This window comes from Ascidiella aspersa, chromosome 2 (genome assembly GCF_963924565.1).
Source record: "Ascidiella aspersa chromosome 2, kaAscAspe10.2, whole genome shotgun sequence".
NCBI classification, from domain to species: Eukaryota; Metazoa; Chordata; class Ascidiacea; order Phlebobranchia; family Ascidiidae; genus Ascidiella; species Ascidiella aspersa.
In genome coordinates, this window is record NC_139448.1 from 16,015,788 (window position 1) to 16,036,902 (window position 21,115).

At 38.5% G+C, this 21,115-nt stretch overlaps 1 protein-coding gene across 1 annotated transcript in view; it reads left to right on the plus strand.

Annotated features, from left to right (window-relative positions):
* Window positions 1-21,115, plus strand: part of LOC146163979 (dynein axonemal heavy chain 5-like) — a 60,475-nt gene that overhangs the window by 3,262 nt on the left and 36,098 nt on the right. The window contains exons 4-38 of the mRNA XM_083382914.1: window positions 102-227; window positions 480-582; window positions 736-837; window positions 1,113-1,228; window positions 1,395-1,464; window positions 1,966-2,111; window positions 2,683-2,808; window positions 3,508-3,780; window positions 4,343-4,504; window positions 4,740-4,906; window positions 5,419-5,597; window positions 6,158-6,353; window positions 6,970-7,107; window positions 7,419-7,623; window positions 8,568-8,777; window positions 9,600-9,797; window positions 10,256-10,381; window positions 11,207-11,401; window positions 11,919-12,097; window positions 12,413-12,488; window positions 12,562-12,674; window positions 13,043-13,252; window positions 13,710-13,914; window positions 14,301-14,419; window positions 14,889-15,025; window positions 15,377-15,539; window positions 15,781-15,892; window positions 16,422-16,550; window positions 17,300-17,499; window positions 18,177-18,330; window positions 18,782-18,978; window positions 19,108-19,177; window positions 19,516-19,644; window positions 20,132-20,347; window positions 20,832-20,978. Of these exons, the coding sequence (XP_083239040.1) occupies window positions 102-227; window positions 480-582; window positions 736-837; window positions 1,113-1,228; window positions 1,395-1,464; window positions 1,966-2,111; window positions 2,683-2,808; window positions 3,508-3,780; window positions 4,343-4,504; window positions 4,740-4,906; window positions 5,419-5,597; window positions 6,158-6,353; window positions 6,970-7,107; window positions 7,419-7,623; window positions 8,568-8,777; window positions 9,600-9,797; window positions 10,256-10,381; window positions 11,207-11,401; window positions 11,919-12,097; window positions 12,413-12,488; window positions 12,562-12,674; window positions 13,043-13,252; window positions 13,710-13,914; window positions 14,301-14,419; window positions 14,889-15,025; window positions 15,377-15,539; window positions 15,781-15,892; window positions 16,422-16,550; window positions 17,300-17,499; window positions 18,177-18,330; window positions 18,782-18,978; window positions 19,108-19,177; window positions 19,516-19,644; window positions 20,132-20,347; window positions 20,832-20,978 (5,394 nt within the window). The remainder of the gene's footprint in view (window positions 1-101; window positions 228-479; window positions 583-735; window positions 838-1,112; window positions 1,229-1,394; window positions 1,465-1,965; window positions 2,112-2,682; window positions 2,809-3,507; window positions 3,781-4,342; window positions 4,505-4,739; window positions 4,907-5,418; window positions 5,598-6,157; window positions 6,354-6,969; window positions 7,108-7,418; window positions 7,624-8,567; window positions 8,778-9,599; window positions 9,798-10,255; window positions 10,382-11,206; window positions 11,402-11,918; window positions 12,098-12,412; window positions 12,489-12,561; window positions 12,675-13,042; window positions 13,253-13,709; window positions 13,915-14,300; window positions 14,420-14,888; window positions 15,026-15,376; window positions 15,540-15,780; window positions 15,893-16,421; window positions 16,551-17,299; window positions 17,500-18,176; window positions 18,331-18,781; window positions 18,979-19,107; window positions 19,178-19,515; window positions 19,645-20,131; window positions 20,348-20,831; window positions 20,979-21,115) is intronic.

Consider the following 21,115-nt stretch of genomic DNA (forward strand, 5'->3'; position numbering starts at 1 on the left):
GCGGTTTTGTCATTACAGTTTGGGCTTGCCATGACAGCTAAATAAACAGTTATTGATCTTCGCTTGATAGCAGTCCGACTGACCAGAAGCTGTTGTTTTAGGTTGCAGATGCGATCGGCGTCGAAGACTCTGTAGTCGAGGATCAAGTGGTGAGCGACGACCGCTTTGAACTCATCGACGCCTTTTTTGAACTAAATGGGGCTAAAAAGTTAATGTTTTACTACCAGGTAATTATCATTTACCTTTATGCCGATGTCTTGTTTAAAAAGCTTAAAATGTGTTTCTTAAAATATTTTCCTAATACTGTTAAAAAGTTGCTTGTTATAAAAAACAAACCTTATTTGTTACTTTTTTCCTGCAGCTCGATGACTTTAATTATAACGGCTTTACACTAACAATCGGCGTCTTTAGGCCATTGAGGCATATTTCTTAGGTTTAGAGTACCAACAATTGTTTCATAACTTTTTTTTGTTTTTTAGGAAGTGGCACCAAGAGAAAGCGCCTACTCCAGGGCGGACGTGGCTAGTGTCATACCAAATGTGAGCCAAAAAAAGCTCTTTCTTACCACAGGAGCCGCTGAATGTACGTGTATTTGGGTAAACAAATGCTTGCACACTAGTAAGCAAAATGACTTACTGAAAGTAATGTTTTTTCTGAACTATACGTAATAATTGAAAACGTTTTTCGTGTTTTTTTACACTTTTATACAACTGTGTTATATTTTGTTTTTTACAGCTTTGACCGGCATATGTTACTTCTTCGTTCGCACAATCAGTAAGCCAATCACAAACGCAAATATCGCCAATGAGGTCAACTTTGGCATGATTGACAGTACAGGTAAATTTTGCGTTACTAGGCAACAGTGGTGAAATGTTAGTTGTACATTATTTAATTACTAAAGTTGCTAAACCCATCTACAAATATAAACTTTGGCCATTTTATTTAGCTTATTTCAATTTTTATATTGGGTCGGTTAGCTATACTGTTTAAACTCACTGACAAATAGGTGACGTTTGGCTAAAAGGGCACTAAATCTATTAAAACGGCAAACATTTTATTGTTTCAGGTATGTAACAGTATACCGGATAATTTCATTAATATTCTATTTTCAGAGGGAGGTTTGTTGAAGGGTATCGAATCACTGCTCGGCAGAATCATGATTCCAGCACTCCGCGCCCAAGATAACTGGGGTTCATTGACCCCTGAAGAAAACAAAAAATCTCCCGTGGTAAGACGTTCGTGACATTTATGAAGCAATTCATTTGGTTATAATATATAATTTTATTACTGTAACAATTTTTACCACGAATCATCTTGATTAAATTTACAGACAATTATCATACCTGTTTAAAAAGTCATTTTAAAATGGAAAAAAAATGAATTTATGCATACAGATTGAGGAATTCATCGAATCGGTTGAAAAGTTTGTCAGCGTTCTTACCACCGCCAGAATAAGCTTGGAAGGTACGCGTGCGATAGTTTAAATAAAAATAAAAACAGTTAGACCATAACAGTATAGACTTTCTTGTCTCAGTCAAAATCAGTCACTATAGGTTCTAGTTTATAAAAGAGACTCTTTTATAAACTAGAACCTATAGTGACTGATTTTGACTGAGACAAGAAAGTCTATACTGTTTTGCTACCATTCGAAGTCATTGTCGTCACTAACGTGCATTAGGGCGAGGAGATATCTTCTTTTTCAAATATTCGGTTTGCAGTTAGACCATTTACCTGTTTAGTTGCCAACAGTATTTTCCTATCTCGGTTTTATAAAACGATGCGACAAAAGTCAAGAAAGACCATGAATAAGTGTGTTAAAAGCGCGTCAGTAAGACAAGTTTGGGTGCTCGACAAGTAAACGAGTTGGAAACAGGCAGATTTTGATTTGTATCGAGCTGGAATTCTATATCAAATTAATCATATGCTCATAAACTTGCAACGCAATTTTAAATTGATGAAACGCAGGCAAATTCGAGTTGGACGACATCGACGTTGGCTACAACCTGGACGTTTTTCGCGGACCGAGCGGGTTCCTTCAAGCAGCAAGGAACTCGGACCTCGTTGAGAAGCTGGAGAAAGTTGTTGACGTTTGGTGCAGACAAATCGATCAAGTGTGTTCCATTTGAATTGTTGATTTTTCTTTTTAAGCGCCTACTATACTTTATTATGCGATTTACCAGTGGCAAACATGGCATCCAGTGGTGACTTTTCTTTGTAAAAGAAAAAGAAACGCAAACCGTTTACCAGATCGTATTTTTTAAACTTAGAACGTCTTCGTGCGCGTGAATTGTAAATCTCATTAAAGAATGTTAAAATTTGTGTTATTGCGTGGCGTAACATTTTAATAATACTGTCAAAACTGCGTCTCAAATGTTGCAAATAGGCAGTGCGGAAACCTTGGGCACAATAAGATTTTACGTAGTGGACTCAAGTATATTTCGGTATTTCGATTCAAGTATATTTCGCTAAACTGACAAATTGTACTCGACGTAGCACTGAATGTGTGATAGTGGAAATCACCTTGACGCTTGCAAGATAAATGGCGACCTTAATTCCAGATTAGTGATCAGTAATAGCAGAATACTCTAGCAAAGCTAGTGTCTGACCCAAATTACTATAAGCTTTGCTAGAGTATTCTGCTAAATTGTACTAAATTTCGCAATTTGACTTGATTTTTGAAAGGTTCTCGCCGAGAGTGAGCAGATGAGAAAGGAGGCCGACGACATCGGGCCAGCCGCAGAGCTCGAGCATTGGCGACAAAGGATGTCAAAGTTCAACGCCCTGCTGGACGAAATCAAAACGCCCAGGGTAAGGGAATTTCCTCACAAAAGTAACCGCACATTCATAACTAACCGCAAAATGATAAAATGTTAGCAAAGAGCTTGGTGACAAGTTAATTAGGCCCACTGGATACGGCCAGTTGAGGGTTATATCACAGAATACACATGTGTGTACCAGGGTTGCCAAATAGTCTTGGAATATTTAAAAGACTTTGAATGTCTGTTATTTGATTTGCGTATTTAAAAGATTTGAAGTATTTGAAAAGTTTTAAAATGATTTTATTGTAAAACTGATTTTTAGAATATTTGCCATTGTGTTGACCATGCTATTTATAACGTTATGTTTTCAAATTACTTTTAAAAGATGCCTCAAGTGATAAAAGAAGTAATGAAGTGATCCAAATTGAGGTCTTCTTTCGATGTATTTTTTTTTAAAGTGATGCTCCAACTTTGCATCAGTGACTAATATTTTACGGCTTTTCGTAATGGTTTGCATATAAGAAGATTTTCTGTCCAACAGAAAATGGTAAAAAAACGATCCTTGGCGCACAATCGTTAGAGGTTGTAAGACGTAATAAGAATATCAAAGCCCATACAAAAGTAGATAACATTTTAAACGTTTCGAATAACTCTTTATTCATTTTTCACATCAAAAAACGACCCCTTTATGACAAATTAGCACAAAGTCGGATCATTTAAACCTTATACACGCGCGTGTCTTCTCCAGGTGAAGTCAGTGGTGGGCATCCTCAACGCGGCCAAGTCGCGCATCATCCGCCACTGGGTGGAGCTGGACAGCCGTATCACCGACGCGGCGAACGAGGCCAAGGACAACGTTAAGTACCTCTACACGCTGGACAAGTACTTCGGCCCGCTGAGCAAGTGCGATCCGCGCAACATGGTCGAGATCATACCGAGCCTGATGAACAGCATCCGCATGATCCACAGCATCTCGCAGTACTACAACACTTCCGAGCGCATGACGTCGCTTTTCGTTAAGGTAAAACGGAGCGTTGGCGCACTACAGTTTTAACCCGTAGCTTGAATTCTCTGTGACACATTTTTTCTACATAAAACTATTCTCAAATTTAACTATAAACGAGATAGTATATTGAATGTACTGCTATGCGGTAAATCAGGGGTGAAACGAGAATATTTTTCTTATCGGAACGACGAAAAATTGTCTTTCCCCAACATATAAGTTTTTTTAAGATGAAGTCACACGGTCACGTTATAATAAAACGTCTAAAGCAAGTATCTTAGGAAAACTGGGGCAATCCTTTGATGTAAAGCACAAATAAATCTTAGTTTAATTCAAACAATTAGGAGTAACGGGATTGCCCAGTAAAAGAGGGATATTGTCTGGTAAAACATTAACATTTCTTTGTGAAAGATAACATTCTTAATTGTTTTACCGGAACGCCGCCCGGCACCAAATCTTTTACCGGAACGCTGTTCCAGCTTATTTTCACCCCTGCTGTGGTTTCAACTTGACATGCAAATTCACAGTCCTGAATGACGTTATTGCAAAACTCTCGAAAAATGTACTGGACTTCTTTTAGGTTACCAACCAAATGATCACCACCTGCAAGCACTACATCAACCGCGGAAGCAGCAAGATCTGGGATCAGGATCGGCTCACAGTCCTCCAGAAGATGGAAGACTGTCAGATGCTCAACCGGGAGTACCAAAGGTCTTTCCACCGGATCAAGGACAAACTTAAGGTATGGAACACAATACCTCATGCCATCATCAGTGTAAAAATACAAGTGACTTGATTGTATCGAATATAATGGCTTTGATATTTTTATTGAAACTTACTTTGTTATGTTGAATACCTCAGATGCTTCGGACTTGTTCAATTATAAAATGTCTAAACAATTAAACCTGCATAACAAGAAACAACGTTTGTGCTGCGCTGAAACACGCAGTAAAATTCAACGTGTTTTGGTTATATAGGAAAATCCCAAGGAGCGTCAGTTCGAATTCAGCGAAAACTACATCTTCGGCAAATTCGACACGTTCTGTCGACGACTGGACAAACTTACCCTAATGTTTAGAACCATGCGCGAGTTTTCCGGAATCAGCGAAGTCAAGATTGAGGGGATCGACTCCATCGCCTTAAAGTATGGTTTACTAACTCGTATCATTATATTTAAAGTTAAGATAAGTGTAGTGCAGCTATAGTTTTCATCTGGGTTGGTATTTAGTTCCGGAATGTTTTGTTCACTTACAAAATTTTTCAGTAATTAGAGTGGTTTAACAGTATTTCTTACCTCGAGGAGTATTTTTTCATTGACTGTCATCACAAACATTTCTCTACATTGGAAACGTGATAATTAAACAAATGCTTACTGCTACATAAATTTAGATATATTGGTATTATATACCGCAAATATAGAAATATGGGTAAGTGTTATATACCAAAAAGCTGCGGCTATGTTCCAATAGGACAGGAGTACCTGTTGTAGTTTTACAAAAGTGAATTACATCAAAGCTTTTAAATGCTTGTTCCAGTCGCTAAAATTCACCGCTTTGAAGGCATCTACATGATTATTTGATCATTGTTTTACCAGATCGAACTTTTAATCTTCTTAAAAAACCTGCCTTTCACTAAGTCTATTGCAATCACTCGCAGGTACCAAAACATCGTGACTAACACGGAAAAGAAGAAGTACGACGTTCTGGATCACCGTAAGGCCGAGTTCGACGCCGACTACCTGGAGTTCTGCGCGCAGATCGACGGACTCCAACATGCGCTGCAGGATTTTCTCGACTCGTGGTTCGCCAAACCCGTCACCACCGAATACTTGCTCGGTGCGTTCGCTTAGCGCTGTTTTTTTGTTGTTGTTAAAGTGCTATTTGCGATACTTTGCATATGATATTGATTCGTATTGGCAAACAAACTTTTCAATTGTTTCATATGCTCGATTGGCACTTTTTTTTTCCATCATTTATGTGGTAAAATTAACAGTAGTCTTTTCACTTTATAAACATTTTTGGGACTGCCTACCTTCAGGACTGTCCAATGACTTACATTAATAGAAATATTTAACTATTGGAATTATAATTTTCCGATTTCGTGAAATGGCATGATTTTCACCAATCTGGAAATATTTTTTTTTAAAGTTTAACTTGTTGTTCATTGAAATTTTTTAGATAAGTAAAATCTCCAAAGTAATCACAATAATAACGTATTATCATATTAAAACGGGAATTGTTATCACAATTGTCACAATTGCTTTTTATCACAATTGCTTTTACCCTAATAGCTCTAGAGATTTACAAAACTTTATATAGATATTTGGTAGTAGGTAATGCGGGTTATGCGCGTGTTATCTACATCTAACCAATTGCTTCGCTTTTTCCTTGCGCAGTCCTCCTGCAGAAGTTTCACAATATCAAGGGCGCGAAGCTGGACACGTTCGACAAGTACGTGCTGTTGCTCACGCGTTATTCGCGCGACCTCGACAACGTGAAGAAGGCTTACCAGAAGATGAAGACCGACCCGCCCATGTCACGCAACCTGCCGCCAATCTCCGGCAAGATCGCCTGGGCTCGACAAATGTACAGGTACAATGGGGGTCAAGGCGAAACTAGTAAATTACATTACGCTTTTTTAGGAAAAAGTCATTTTTAGTCGTTCTCAAGATTTAAGCTTATGAAGCTGTTTTATGACTTGTTATTTTATTAAACAAATGTCGATTAGAGAATCTGAACCTTTACCCTTCTAAACCATGACGTTCACCATTTTCGATCTTGACGGAATATAAACGTATATATATACTACTGAGGCAGACGGCAAAAAAGGACATTATCTTAACCGGGGTCTGCGGCGATTAGAATGTAGGCCGCCGATAGCACATAAGTCCATCTACGTGACTCAGATATTAAAAAGAAATAGATTTATAGAGGCTTTAGTCTGCAGACAGTGCCTTCTCACTATGTTGAAAATGAATAAAGAGGTAGCGGGTATTCGAAATGTCCAAAATGCTACTTACTTCTGTATGGGCTTTGATATTCTTATTACGCCTTACTACAACCTCCACCCATTATGCTTCAACGATCTTGACTATTTTGATATTTGTCCAATTATCATTATAAAAAAGGCCGATATAGGTATTTTTACCACTATGCTTGTTGTATTTGATAAATTGTCGAAATAAGCTCTTGATGATTTGTTTTCCAGGAGGATCGAACTTCCGATGACGCACTTCAGGAAACATCCGGACATTCTGGCCACAGCTGAAGGCAAGAAGGCGGTGAAGACCTTCAACAAACTTGCCGCGGTCTTGCTCGAGTTTGAAATCCTATATCACAAAGCATGGTGAAGACTTATTTAAAGTTTTTAGCTCTTTGAAGATTGATAAGCTTTTAATAAAATGCACTCCGAGCTTTAATTTGTACGTAATGTGGCTTACAACAAGTTTATGTTGTATATGTTCTGTCAATCATGAACTATATTATTAAGGAAAGTATTTTTTGCAAAAAACACGTAAGAAAAAGTTTTTTAAATGCGGTATTCACTCCAACCTTAAACCTGTTTATCAGCACATACCCTTTTCCTTTTTTAAATTTCGGTTGCCGATGATTTTGTAAACGCTACGACAAAACTGACTTCATCTCTTTTAAATCCAGGTGCCAAGCGACCCAAATGGCCAAGTCTAACCTCCAGTCTTCGCTGCTGGTTCGTAACCCCGAGTCCAAACAGTTCCACGTCAACCTGGACCCGAGCATCTTCGAGATCTTTTGCGAGGCAAAGTACCTCCGGAAGATCGGCCTCGACATCCCGGACCCGGTTTATGCGCTCTGCCTCACCGAAGACACAATCCGCCAAAATCAAGTATGACCTTTGTGCGTGTAACGTTGTCGAGAAAATAGCTATTTCTTTTCTACTTTAGAGTATTGTGCACGATCAAAATATAGGAGTTTTGGCGCTTAGTAGTTTTTTTTTTAAGTAGGCTTGGTTCTTTGCGACCCTAATTTCTTCTTATGAGATAAAAAATGTAAAAGAAAAAGTGTAAAAAGGCTTGCTCTGACAGAAATGCGACTTCCCCGTCAGAGCAGATATGCAAGAAAAAATTGCATTTAAATCCGTAAAGCCAGTGTTTCTCAATGGGCCACGATCCAAAATTCGAGTTTAAAAATAGTTCGAAAGTTTTTGAGCATTGGTTCGCCGACTGTAGTAGTTTCACCATTGAAGAAAATTGCCGAAGCAATGCGAAAACATGGCACATATCGATTAAGTAAACTTATTTATGACAATATCTTTTATTTTGCTCACTTGCAAGAAGTTAAGTAAAAATAATTAAGCGCCAAAGCTTTGCTGTCATTTACGCTTAGTGTTTAGGTCGCCGCGAAAAATGGTTAATAAACACTGCGCGAAAGCGAACACATCTTTCAGCATTGGTTAGGAGTGTGTTTTTTATTAACTTTGGAGGATTAAACCAGTGAATCTTAAACTGTGTGCTAGCGAAATTTTTGTCATTTAGGGAAATCACTTTTTCGTGTTACCAATAGACATACAGGTAAGAAATCGAAAATTAATAAACGCTATTCTTAAAATAACTCATAATATTATGTTAATAATATATGTCCTTGTAGTGTATTAGGGGCAATTTTTAAGGTATGGAATTATTCTTCTGAAGAAAGGTTCCGAAAATATGTTTTAATTATCTTAGGATGCCGCAGGCCAAAGATTGGAAAATGACTGATTTAAACTACCGTAAAACAATTCTGGTTTGTTGTTAATGTTGCTTAATTGTTTAAAAACGGTCGTTTTCACAGCGAGCGCTCCAGGACACGATCGACGACCTCGAGCAGACAAAGAGCAGCATTCCTCCGATCGCAGAGATGTGCATCAAACCGCTTCTCACTCGGGTTGAGGACGCCATTCTGCCTGGACTCACGATGCTCACGTGGGCTTCCATGAACATCAGCAAATTCATCACGGACGTGCACAAGGCGCTCGACGAGCTCAAAATCTTCACCAAAAAGGTCGGAAGACTTCGATGGAGCCTATAGGCCTACTTGTTAGGCCAAAAAAAGAATTTTTTTTAAGACAAAGATTTCATTTAATAAGATTTGTGTATCTTTTTTTTATTTAATTCAGGAGACAGATTATTTTAATTTAGAAGGGGTTTATTGTATAACAAAAAAAATCTCTATTTAACAAAACAGCCAAGTATTCGCTTTCTAATTTTTAGCTGTATACCCAACCCTAATTTTATAATCCGCCTGATTAAGTGTAAACTCAACGCCTCAACGCTATCCATTCAATGGCGTTGTTTTCAGTCTTTGAAAATCGTTACCAAAATGCGATTGACAAATATACATGGCAAAGTGTTTGTCTAACACGAAAAAGTGATTACAATACTTATTTTATTAGTTGACCTATAATCCCCAAGCAACCTTACTGCTAAGTATAGCTTTGCTACTTCGTGCGCTTAATCTTAAACCAATGTCGCGGTGCGAACCGATTCGATTCCAAACGGTTTGTTTTTTATTTCACCAATTGACACTGTTTTCATTCGTTTAAAGCTATTAATGGAGAAGGGCCGTTTCGCATTTTATTTTATAACGGCATTCTTCGTTATATTGCGATATATTTGTCAATTGAAAAATCACTAAAAGTGCGATTACAATACTTCCTAACTAATTCCTAATTAAAAAATATCTAGAAACCCCAAACAACTCTACTGCTATGCATTGCATAGCTTTGCTACTTCGTGCTCTAAACCCGAAACAATGTCGCGGTCGCATGTGAACCGATTCGATTCGTAACGACGATGCGCTTATCTTTCACTCCCGTAATCTCAGATCGCTGATATACTGGAATGTCGCATCGACGAGACGACCGAGGACATGGGCATGACGGCGCTTTGCGATCTTCCGGAGGAGGAGGCAGTCACTCCGGAGGAGTTTGTGGCTCGCACGGAGCACGTCGTCCAGGTGGCGGCCAGAGCGCTCTCACTCGAGAGCCAGAACACGGAGTCGGCAGTGTTTGACGTCATCAAGGTATTTTTTTGCCAAGCGAATTTATTTTTTCCAACCGACAAGTGAAGAAAACTGCCCTTGGTTGCGGTTTGCACTCAACTTTAAACGTGTCTGTCTTGTTTGTCAATGGAATAGCTCGGGTATAGTTTTGCAGGGTAGATTCTTTTATGTAATCGAACTTAAAAACGCATAACTTTATTTTTTAACACACGAGTTTTCGTAATTTGTTTCAAAAGAATAGCTTTTAGGGTAGTTTTTTATTAAATTAAACTTAAAACGTATAAATTTGCATTTGAACAAAGTTAACGCGCTTGTGTAATAACTTTAAAAAAATACAAAACCCAGAACACACTAAAGTTTACATGTACTCATGTATAATTTGTTTTGTTTAATTTTCCATTTCTATCTGCCACAATGCCATTTGCCAGGGCCAGTATAGCTGTTAAATGCGTATTGACTGTTGACTTTGCTACATAAAGTTGTTCGAGGAGACATTTACGCCCGAAGAGATGCAAGTCCTGGAGACGCAAGGTAAGGCGGAGAACTACCCAACGTGGTACCACGGGATCATGGGCATCATTTGCCAGAAGAACACCGACTCCTTGGTAAGCTTACGTCCAGCATAGCTCAAGTTTGTTTAGTACAGTTTTTTTCCGCACCTTCCTAGTAACGAAAGGGCTGCCTTGTTTTGTATCACTGTTTGATGTTCTTTTAAAATGGATTATATTTTAATCTGTCGTTGTAATTCTATGCAAAAAGGAAAGCCGGATACGAACATCTTACTCCAATATTACCTAACTTTAAGATAACAATGTGGAGCAAGTTAACAGTTTCGAAACTGTCCATACTATTTTCCTATTCAAATTTCTAGGCTTTTTTACCAAAGGTAATCTAAGACCCTGTTACTACTGTCGGCAGAAAAACAGAGATGAGTGCCAAATGTATTTTAACACGATACCTTGTTTCTTGTTTCAATAAATCGATTAAAGCCATTATATTCGATAAAATCGACATTTTGGCTGTTACAAACGTTTCGGCAATACCCGCCATCATCAGTGTAAAAATACAAGACAAATTAAAAACGCTAAAACACGCACAAATTAAAAAGGACAAAAATAATGCCAAAACGTTTGTAACAGCAAAATGTCGATTTTATCGAATATAATGGCTTTAATCTTTTTATTGAAATTACTAAAAAACCCGTGTGTTGTGTTCCAAACGATGCCTTGTTTTGCTAGTTGCCCAAGTTTCTGTTTTTCTTTGAAAACAGAGGCTCGCCCAGCTTTTGTCCATCTCTATTTCATCCGCTTTGCGTCCCAACTCAATTTCGATTACAGGGCGAAAAACGGAAACCCGTAGTTATAAAGTGACCTTGATAACAGAGCTAACATTCTACCACGTCGGCACAACGTCATATTGTTTTGGCGCAGGTAAAGTGCACGCGCATGTCGCTGGACGTCCTTAAGAGGCGCTTGCACCAGTCGTCCAACAAGTACCAGACCAGCCAGCGCATTATGATGTCGGGGAGCGGGGAGCCAGATGAGGAGAAGCCGGCGCTCTTTAAGTCCAACATCATCCTTGCCCTCCCCAACGTCATCATGCGTCCGAGCCTCGACGAGATCCAGGTTATCGTCGTTCAGTTGTTAGATTGTTTCTGATGTAAATCGCCGAATGCTGGTAAATAGGCGTAGTTTGATCTTCGAGAATTGGCTTCACATGTGGAGTTTAGCAATGTTTCTTCTAAGGTGCGCAGAGCGACTTAACTATAGTTGTGTAGTCAAAATTGTTTTGTATATACTCATTTACGAAGTTTATCTAATAATTTATTTCCTTTAAAAATCTTCCAAATCGGCCTGATAATATTCACGCTTACTAAAACAAACATTTGGGCAGTATGAAAATATCTCAGTTTAAACAATGGTAATAGTCTCAAGTCTTCAGTGGCTTGATTATTTCGGTGTTAAACTTGGCAACCCGGTATACTAGTCTCGTCTTTATTACAGATTTCTCTATAGCAAGCAAAACAGTTTAAAGGCTTTCATATCAGTAGCAGATCCTAATACTGTTTCTGAACGTTTTTGCTGGGTTCATTTCAGTTCTTGTATTATTCAAGTTTTGAACTTTCCACTGACATATTAATAGAATTCCTTGAACGCTGGCATCGATTTCATCCTGAAAGCGGCAAAGGACATTCCACTATGGGGTTTCGCCGAAATGCAGAAGAAGCAGCAGAAGCTGGAGGCTGAGGCGGCAAAGAAGATCGGAGAAGATCCGAAAATGACCAAGACCCAGCCACAGAAACCGCTACATTTGCAGATTTCGTAAGACGGGTTTTTTTCTGGGATCATATTAATATTTTTTTTTGTTAATTTAAATACGCAGAAAATTTTGAAAGAAAAATATAATTTAAAGATGCAAAATACATTGAATTGGATTCTCATTTAGGCACGGTATATCTTTGTTTAAATTTGCGATGCTTATTCTCCGTATAGTTGAAATGAATTCATTATACAACACACACTATGAACCCTTTATAGAAGGTTTTTTTAATATAAATTACTTGTTGAAAACGAGCCGCTTGCCAAAAAGTGCTTTATGGGCGCAGTTTACATTAAAAATAAATCTTTGCCAAACAGGGAGCACAAAGACGTTACAAAGGTTTCCGGTCCTCTACACACAACGGTTACCTCCCTAAAGACGTCGGTCGACTCGGTAAGACTTATCGATTGAAATATTTTGTTTTGTGACAGATTATTTCCATTTAATTGACGTCAACTTCGTGCAGGTTTTGGATCAATTTGCAACATTTAGCGAGCTGTGGAGCTCAGATCCCCATGATAAAGTCAAGATGTTCGAAGAAGACAGCCCGGCACTTACCGAGTACGAAGCTCAGATAAGGTTTGTAAACAGCTGTGAATAAATAAGTTTTATTAGCAAAATTGTCCAAACTGCAAACTTGCGGTATTATTTGTTTTTAATTACGTTCCGTATTAGTAGAAAACCTAACTTTATTTTTACTGGAAGTCACGACGCCGTATTAAAATTGCTTTATTTTGACATTGCAGTTTAGAACGATATTGATTGCATTATATGTTGGCACTTTTTTCCACTCATGATAATCACATTTTGCTTGGTTGAAATTATTAGTATATCACCTGCTTGTTACCAAAACATTAAGTTTCTTTGTCAGAAAAGAAATTGTCCGAATTTGATTGAAATAACGGCATTCCTCGCAGGCTATTGGTAAAAATGCTTGACTTGCACAGGTATTACGCCAAAATGGAGGCGATGGTTGAAGACATCCCTTTCAGTTACCGGGTCGGAGCAGTGTCTTTCGAGACTGACCAGATGAAGTTGGCGCTTGTGGAGGAATGCAAAGCCTGGAAGAGGGCCTTCGGATCGGCTCTTAACCGCAAGGCGGGAGCATCCATGGACGATATTTTTGCCTTCACCGAAAATCTCCACAAGATTCTCAGGTAAGGCAGTTTTTGTTCGGCGTACATATGTAATAAAGTTAACTGCAGTATTAGGGTTAAAATTCCACAAATATTTCCTTCATAAGTGACGGTATCCCTTAGGATAAACAACATATCTCACTTTAAATTGAAAAAAAAATCGCGAGTATAGCGTTTTTAGAGAGACACAAGTTATGTTTTAGGTAAAATATTCATCATAAATTTATGTCACTTTTCAAAAAATACTATTAGTTTTCCAAGCTGATAAATAATTTTGCAAAACCTAAACAAAATGCTCGGTTTCACTTGAATAAATAATTCACTATAATCGAGGTTTGCCTGCACAGTGCACACTTTGCTATTCCAAGATGTTACACGCCCTTTGTAGCTGTTCTTAAAAAAACGGCGCGAAATCTACTAAATCTATAAAATTTCCCACCCAACGCAACCATCAGTATTAAGTCCTTGTTTTCGGTAGCCGTCCAATCAACGACCTGGACGACGTGCGCACAGCCATGAGCTCACTGAAGGACATCCGCGAGGCGCAGATCAAGATCGACATGACTATCGGGCCGGTGGAAGAAAGCTACGCGCTCCTCAACCGATTCGAGCTCTACTACGACGATGGCAACTCGGAAAGGGTGGACGGCCTCGCATACGGTTGGCGGAACCTAATGGCACAGGTATAGCAGCTTTCCATGTGGATGCAGACTTGGACAACTTGGTGTATTTTAGCTTTATTTGGCTCCAAATTAGAGCTCTTTTGTGGTTTACTTCAAATTGGATTAGAATTAAAATAACCAAATTAGATTTGAATTTCAATAAAACTATACTTAAGGCATTATACTCGACAAAATCGACATTTCGCTGTTTACAAACGTTTCGGAAATACCTTCAGTGTAAAAATACACTTGTAAAAATGACGGTTTTATGAAGTTTAATGGCTTCAGTATTTTTATTGAAATTCGTAAAAAAACGTGTATTGTGTTTCAATAGATTTTCTCGAAAACTTAAACTTTAATAACTTCAATATTTTCAAAACACAAATTCCCTTATTTGTCCAATTTAGGTGAATCAAGTCCAAAACACGCTGTTGGAAGTTCAGCCCGGCTTCAAGTCGACCTTGCTCTCTGGCGTCGAAAAGTTCCAGGTGGACGTCGGCGTCTTCTACAAAGACTACGACTCCAAGTAAGGAAAAAAATATTAACGGCTCTTCGAAAAAAAATTGTTTAAGGCTTGGACAAAATTTCTTTGGAATTTCCTATGTACATATACGATGTTAACTATTATTCTTCTACCTGGGACATTTTACAGATTTAGAGAAAAACGCTTATATGGTAATAAAATGGTGACATAAGTTAGGCCGGTAGTTGTCGTAGTGGTTTCACGTAGTGGGTCTTCATAGCTCTTAAATAAAGGATTCGGGCCTGGACAAAAAGTTTGCCGGCCACTGCTCTAAAGGCTATTATTTTACTTTCACGGCTTGCTTCGTCGTTTATCCTTGTGTTTTTAATCACGCACATATGTTTTTTTCCAAAGTATTATCGATAATAACTTCACAGAGGTTTGTTTGTTGATACAAAGTTTCAGCACTAACTAACAGATTGCAAGTGTTCCCACGAGTATATTATGGCCAAATTAATATCAACATTTTCAGGGGTCCAAACATCCAAGGCCTTGCTCCCCGTGAAGCCAGTGACCGCCTTCAAATCTTCCAGACCCGCTTCGACGAGCTTTGGCGCAAATACACGACCTACTCGGGCGGCGAGGAACTATTCGGCCTCAGTGTCACTGGTGCGCGTTTTTCTTATTTATTTATGGGGAGAATGCAAGTTTGACCATTAATTGGTGTTTGATACACCTATTTTCAAAAATAACTAAACACCTGTCTGGGAGTTAACGACTTTTTTGGCTAGGGAAACTTTCAAAAAATTACTTCTATCACATTTCCATAAAAAGAAATAGTCTGTCCCGGCTACTGTTGGATATAACTGTTCTTTATGGGTTAATCTTTGTAGTCAGTGCCTGAAATCCCTTGGGATTTGTTGTTTACCCTCACATAATGAAACTACTAACGCGTTTGAAAATTGATAAAATTATTTTTTTATTTATAAAATTAAAAGTAGTGTGATTTGTCATCCACAGAATACCAAGACCTCCAGCGGATCAAGCGCGAGCTTTCGCTTCTGCAAAAGTTGTACAACTTGTACAACAACGTTATCGAGAACGTCAACAGCTACTACGACATTCTGTGGGCCGAACTGGACATCGACAAAATTAACTCGGAACTGCTAGAATTTCAAAACAAGTATGGACGTTTATATTGTAAACTAAAATGTTTGTATAAAAATTACCATCCTATACATATAGGTCATGATAATGAAAACTAAAGTTACTAAACAATTTAGAAGTTTTACCAGAAATTATTTGATGTCAGCTTGCTTTTAAGTAAATACGTTTCAATTACCTTATTGGTGTTTCAAAGAGCAAAAGTAATATTTAAAAATATACTTTAAAAAGAATTACGCAAACATCATGTTCTCGTGCAGGTGTCGCAAACTTCCTAAGGCTTTAAAGGAATGGGAAGCCTACCTTGACCTTAAGTCGAAGATCGACAACTTCAGCGAGTGTTGTCCCCTGCTGGAGATGATGTCGGACAAGGTATAAAAAACAAAATGGCGTCACCATATTGTTTGTTTTTTAGTAAAAATATAGGTTAAAGCGCCTTATTTCCTACTTTCTGTGATTTTCCATGTCAGTACATGCCTCTAAATCAGGGATTTTTAAACCGGTTTCCTTAACCCCTTGGGGCCACGTGAACTAGTTTTAGGCGGTCCATGAAGGCCTAATTAAAACGTTATTGTACAGCTAAAAAGTGATCATTTTTTTAAAGAAAGCAGTTTAATCACAAATAAAACGTTTTTGCACTGAATGTCTCCATTTTACTTTCACATTTTATGGATCGGAAAAAGCAAATTTATGATATCTATTTAGATTGTGACGTAAATGTATGACGTCATCTCTTAAAACTTTTTGCCTACACTGGTCAATGCAAGGGGAATTTTTTTTAAGTGGGCTGCGGTAAAATAGGTTTAAGAACCTTTAAGAAAGTAAGTGCGCTTTTACTCTTATTTTCTACTTTTATTTCGATCAAGTCACTTACTGGATCGCCTTTTGTTTTTGATGTTAGGCAATGATGCCTCGTCACTGGGATCGCATTGAGAAGATTACGGAGTGCAGCTTCGACGTGGAAAACGAAAACTTCCAGCTCCGCAACATCATGGAGGCTCCCCTACTGGAAAACAAGGAGGACATCGAGGTGACCAATCAAAAAACATGAAGTTTTTTCGTGGCGTTTCTTATATGGCCCTAAATTTAAAACAAAACTAACCAAGTGATGGCATTACCTTATTAACTTATCCAATACCAGGTAAATGCGGATTTAGTAGCTATACTTATCACTATCAGTAAACCTATAAAATGTTTCACAGTTTGTTTTTTTGACTAACTTTGCTTAACAAAGTGGTTCTCAAAGTTTTTGTCATCTTCCTCGCTTAGAAGCCTAAACACTGTCAAGTCCTCCCCAGCAAAAAGCATAAAGTGGTTCACATTTTTTATTTAGTATTTTGATGTAGCCTACCCTGACAGAAAATCAAACCTACGGAACAAGAGACGACAAAGTTAAAAAAAATATGTAAAACTGAAATAGACACAAACATATCTGCGCCAAAAGCCAAAACTTGTAAAAAAATTTGGATACGCTAATCGTCTGAAAGTTGAGTTTGTTTAAACATATGACGAAGGTATTAATTTTATACGTATGTAAAAATGCCTGCATTGGTCTATATTTCTTAAATAGCTGAAACTGTGAAAAAAAAATAAATTTATATTGTGGACCTTATTGACTTTTTACAATACCAATCATTACAGTTGATACACTTTTTATTTCATATAACCGATTAAAGAACTTTATTTCTATCAATTTTCCTCCCCAAATTCGAAAATTCTTTCCTTTGAAAACCACTGGCCTAACGTTTAACTCTAAATTGATCGCCATTTTGTGTCCAGGACATCTGCATCAGTGCAGTGAAGGAGCGCGACATCGAGGCCAAGCTGAAGCAGGTGATCAACGACTGGAGCGTCCAGGTCTTCACCTTCAGCCAGTTCAAGGCCAGAGGCGAGCTCCTTCTCAAGGGAGTCGACATCCTGGAAATTGTCGCGCTCATGGAGGACTCGCTCATGGTTCTCGGATCGTTAATGAGCAATAGGTAGGAAAGAAGATGTTGTGTTTTTTTATTAATTACATAAAAAATAAAAAAAAGTGTTTTTTTAATGTTAACTCGCTTTTGTGCTGTTTTTTTTCATATGTTAAATCAGTGGTCTCTAACCTGTGGGTCGCGACCCAACATGGAGTCGCCTAAACTTTTATGGGGTCTCCACCACTCACCAATTCCTGCAGTTTTAGTGGTTTCGTTTAAGCCACGAACACACTGAGTATATTGAAATGTTTAAAAATAATTTACAAAAGTCGTATCTCATGTGTTAAATTACAAAAGTCGTATCTCATATGTGGCTTTAAATCAGTGTGTTATTTTGGTACAAGTGAATAGCCACAGTTCTCTGAAATTGTGCATAATTTAAACATAATAATCAATCGCTCGTGTTATTTAGTTCGAGAATTACTTATCTGAAAACAAACTGGGGTCGCATGTAAATACAGATTTCAGCTTATTTAAATTAAGGTCGGTTACCAAAAAGGTTGGAGACCACGTGTTAAATGATGACCCTTATCTTAACCGGTTGTGTTGGTGTATATTTTGTTCCTTCTGTTCTCTTCCACAAGAGCAATAAGAGCCAACGTAGTAATCTTTAAAGATTTCCCTATGGTTTACCAGTTAATTAATTGTTCGACGCCATGTTATCTAAAACACCTCCTAACTTCAAGGTATAACGCCCCGTTCAAGCCGACCATCCAACAGTGGGTCCATAAGCTGTCCGGTACAACAGAGATCATAGAAAACTGGATGATTGTGCAAAACTTGTGGGTCTACTTGGAAGCCGTGTTCGTCGGCGGCGACATCGCAAAGCAGTTGCCTCAGGTAAGCAGCATTTCGAACTCCACTATTTTACATGGGTTTTTGTTTTTTTTAGTTTCAAGGCTTTGGTGTGTTTTTTAGCAGTTATTTTCTTATGCAAAGGTATCGACCGCTAAATTTTACGAAAAGAAATGGTAATATATAAAAAATAAAATTTAAATTTATGAGCGATACACGGTTGTATGATCTGTTGTCGTTCTCTGATACATAAATGAGCCTGAGATACCCTATCTGTATCGCTTTACCTCCTAAAATAGATTGCTACTTGTCCTGTAGATGCGCTTATCTGCTTGTATTACTTTCATGTGATTATTCAACGCATAGGCCAATAAAGCGCAATTATTTCTGCCCCACTTCAAAAAATTGCTAATTTAATCGATGCCAACAAACTTGCCTAATAATTTTGCATAAGTATAATTCGTCAATATTATGAAACCCTTTGTTTGCCTGCCAGGAAGCGAAACGGTTTGCGAACATCGACAAGTCGTGGATGAAGATCATGCAGCGCGCGCACGAGACCCCCAACGTGGTGCACTGTTGCGTGGGTGACGACACCCTCGCCCAGCTGCTGCCCCACATTCTCGAGCAGCTGGAAATGTGCCAGAAGTCGCTCACCGGCTACCTCGAGAAGAAGCGTCTCATCTTTCCCAGGTGCGCCTCCGCTATCTGTAAAGCTATCGGTTTAACAATTATCAATTTAGGCTGAATATAAAATGCATAGAAAACATGTTTGCTCTTTTATGAATAAATAGTTGATAACCAACTGTGTTGCCTATTTAGATTCTTCTTTGTTTCTGACCCGGCCCTGCTTGAAATCCTCGGTCAGGCCAGCGACTCACATACTATCCAGGTAAGATATCATAATTTCTTACTTTGCGAGTTTATACACGCCATATACAAATTGGATTTTTTTCTATTTAAGTGATTCGACAATTCGCTTCTTTGAAAGCGCAAACCATGGAAAAGTTTAACTAATAAAAAATAAGGGGACAGCGCTGACGGCAAATACCGTACATAAAACGCGAATATTTTTTGTCTTGAAATACGGGTAAATTAGTTATAGTATAGCCCTGATTAATTTGGAGATTTCAAATTGTAAATAACCTTTACTTGGGTTCGCGATTAGCTCAAAATAATGCGTTATATTTCATGATAACTAATACATTGCATCAATGTTGTGCTACACAGGCGCATCTTCTCGGCTTGTTCGACAACGTTTACCGCGTTGAGTTCCACGAAAAGCAGTACGATCACATACTCAAGGTCATCTCGCAAGAAACCGAGTCGATGGAGCTGGCCGAACCAGTGGTGGCTCAGGTGATAAAAAAAAGCAAAATTACCCCGATTTCCTGTCTCGTAGAATCTTACTCAAGTCGGACGTTTGCTTGAAACGGTATCTACCTTGGCCGAGTTTGCGTCAAAACCAATTGATGCACTAATTATAACAAACATTTCCGAAAAACTTGTGCAGCCTGTTACCAAGTCTCTCGAACCAGTTTTATTTACACGCACACAAGATCGTTTGATCGCAAAAGCTAGAATAAGAACAGACCGCAGCATTGGATCAAGGACTGTTCGTAATGACTCACGAAAAGTACTCTATAGGCTCTGTAAACATACACAAAATGAAGGAAAACTTTAGATAAAAATACCTAAATTGCTCACAAACAGCGACACAAGCGCATTTTTCTCCTTGTTCCAGAATTTCTAAATAGCAAAGTGACGGCCACATGCGATTCGCTTTCACACACTCAAACACCAGTTCATAACACTACCGGCCTTACTCAATTTTCACCTCATACAGGGCAACGTCGAACTTTGGCTTGGCACGCTGCTCGACGGCATCCGTAAAACGGTTCACTCTGTCGTACGGAAGGCGGCAAACGCGATCGGCGAGGCCGGTTTCCAGATCATTGACTTCGAGAACGTCTTTCCGGCTCAGGTCGGCATCCTCGGCATCCAAATGTTATGGACGCGTGACTCCGAAGAGGCTCTGACTGTTGCCAAGTCCGACAAGAAGGTTGGTGGCTGCTCGGAGCGGAAATGCAGAATGCATTGTGACTGTTTTTGTTTTTTACAATTAAAATCGTAGTATTATTTAGGTGCGATATTTGAACCAAGTTCTGGTGGGCAATTAAATTCCAATTCTGGGTTTTTAAGTCCAACGAGAAAGTAGGTGTTTTCGAGCTGGACGAAACAATTTGTTTCGCAATATTAATAAAAAAATATAGGCTAATGTCAGTGGAGGTTTGACATGGTGAGATCCTCAACCTATATATCGTCTGGCGCTATTTTTGCAATACTATCATCCATGCTAACTGCATTTGTCACACGGTCGGAAACTCCCCAATTTTATGCTAGTTTTTAATTAAAAAAAATGATAAATGCATATGGGGTCGAAAGTAATATTTGATAAAACTACACTCGTACTCTGCTGCCAAGAAAATGGTTTTACGTTTTTCGGGGTGAAAGTGCGCATTTTAAAAGCTGCTTTAACATTACAGGCGATGCAAAACACCAACCAGCGCTTCATCGACATGTTGAAGACGCTCATCGACCAAACCACCCTCGACCTGACCAAGTATGAGAGGACAAAGTACGAAACTCTTATCACCATTCACGTTCATCAGAGAGACATCTTTGACGATTTGGTGGGTTGACAAGGAAAAATGATTTATTAATGTTTTATAATAGAGTATATAGCAAAAAATTAGTTAAAACCGACATATCGCCGGTAAAGGATATTTGAGTCTGTTCTGATGTTAAAACTCGCACATTGTATAAATTA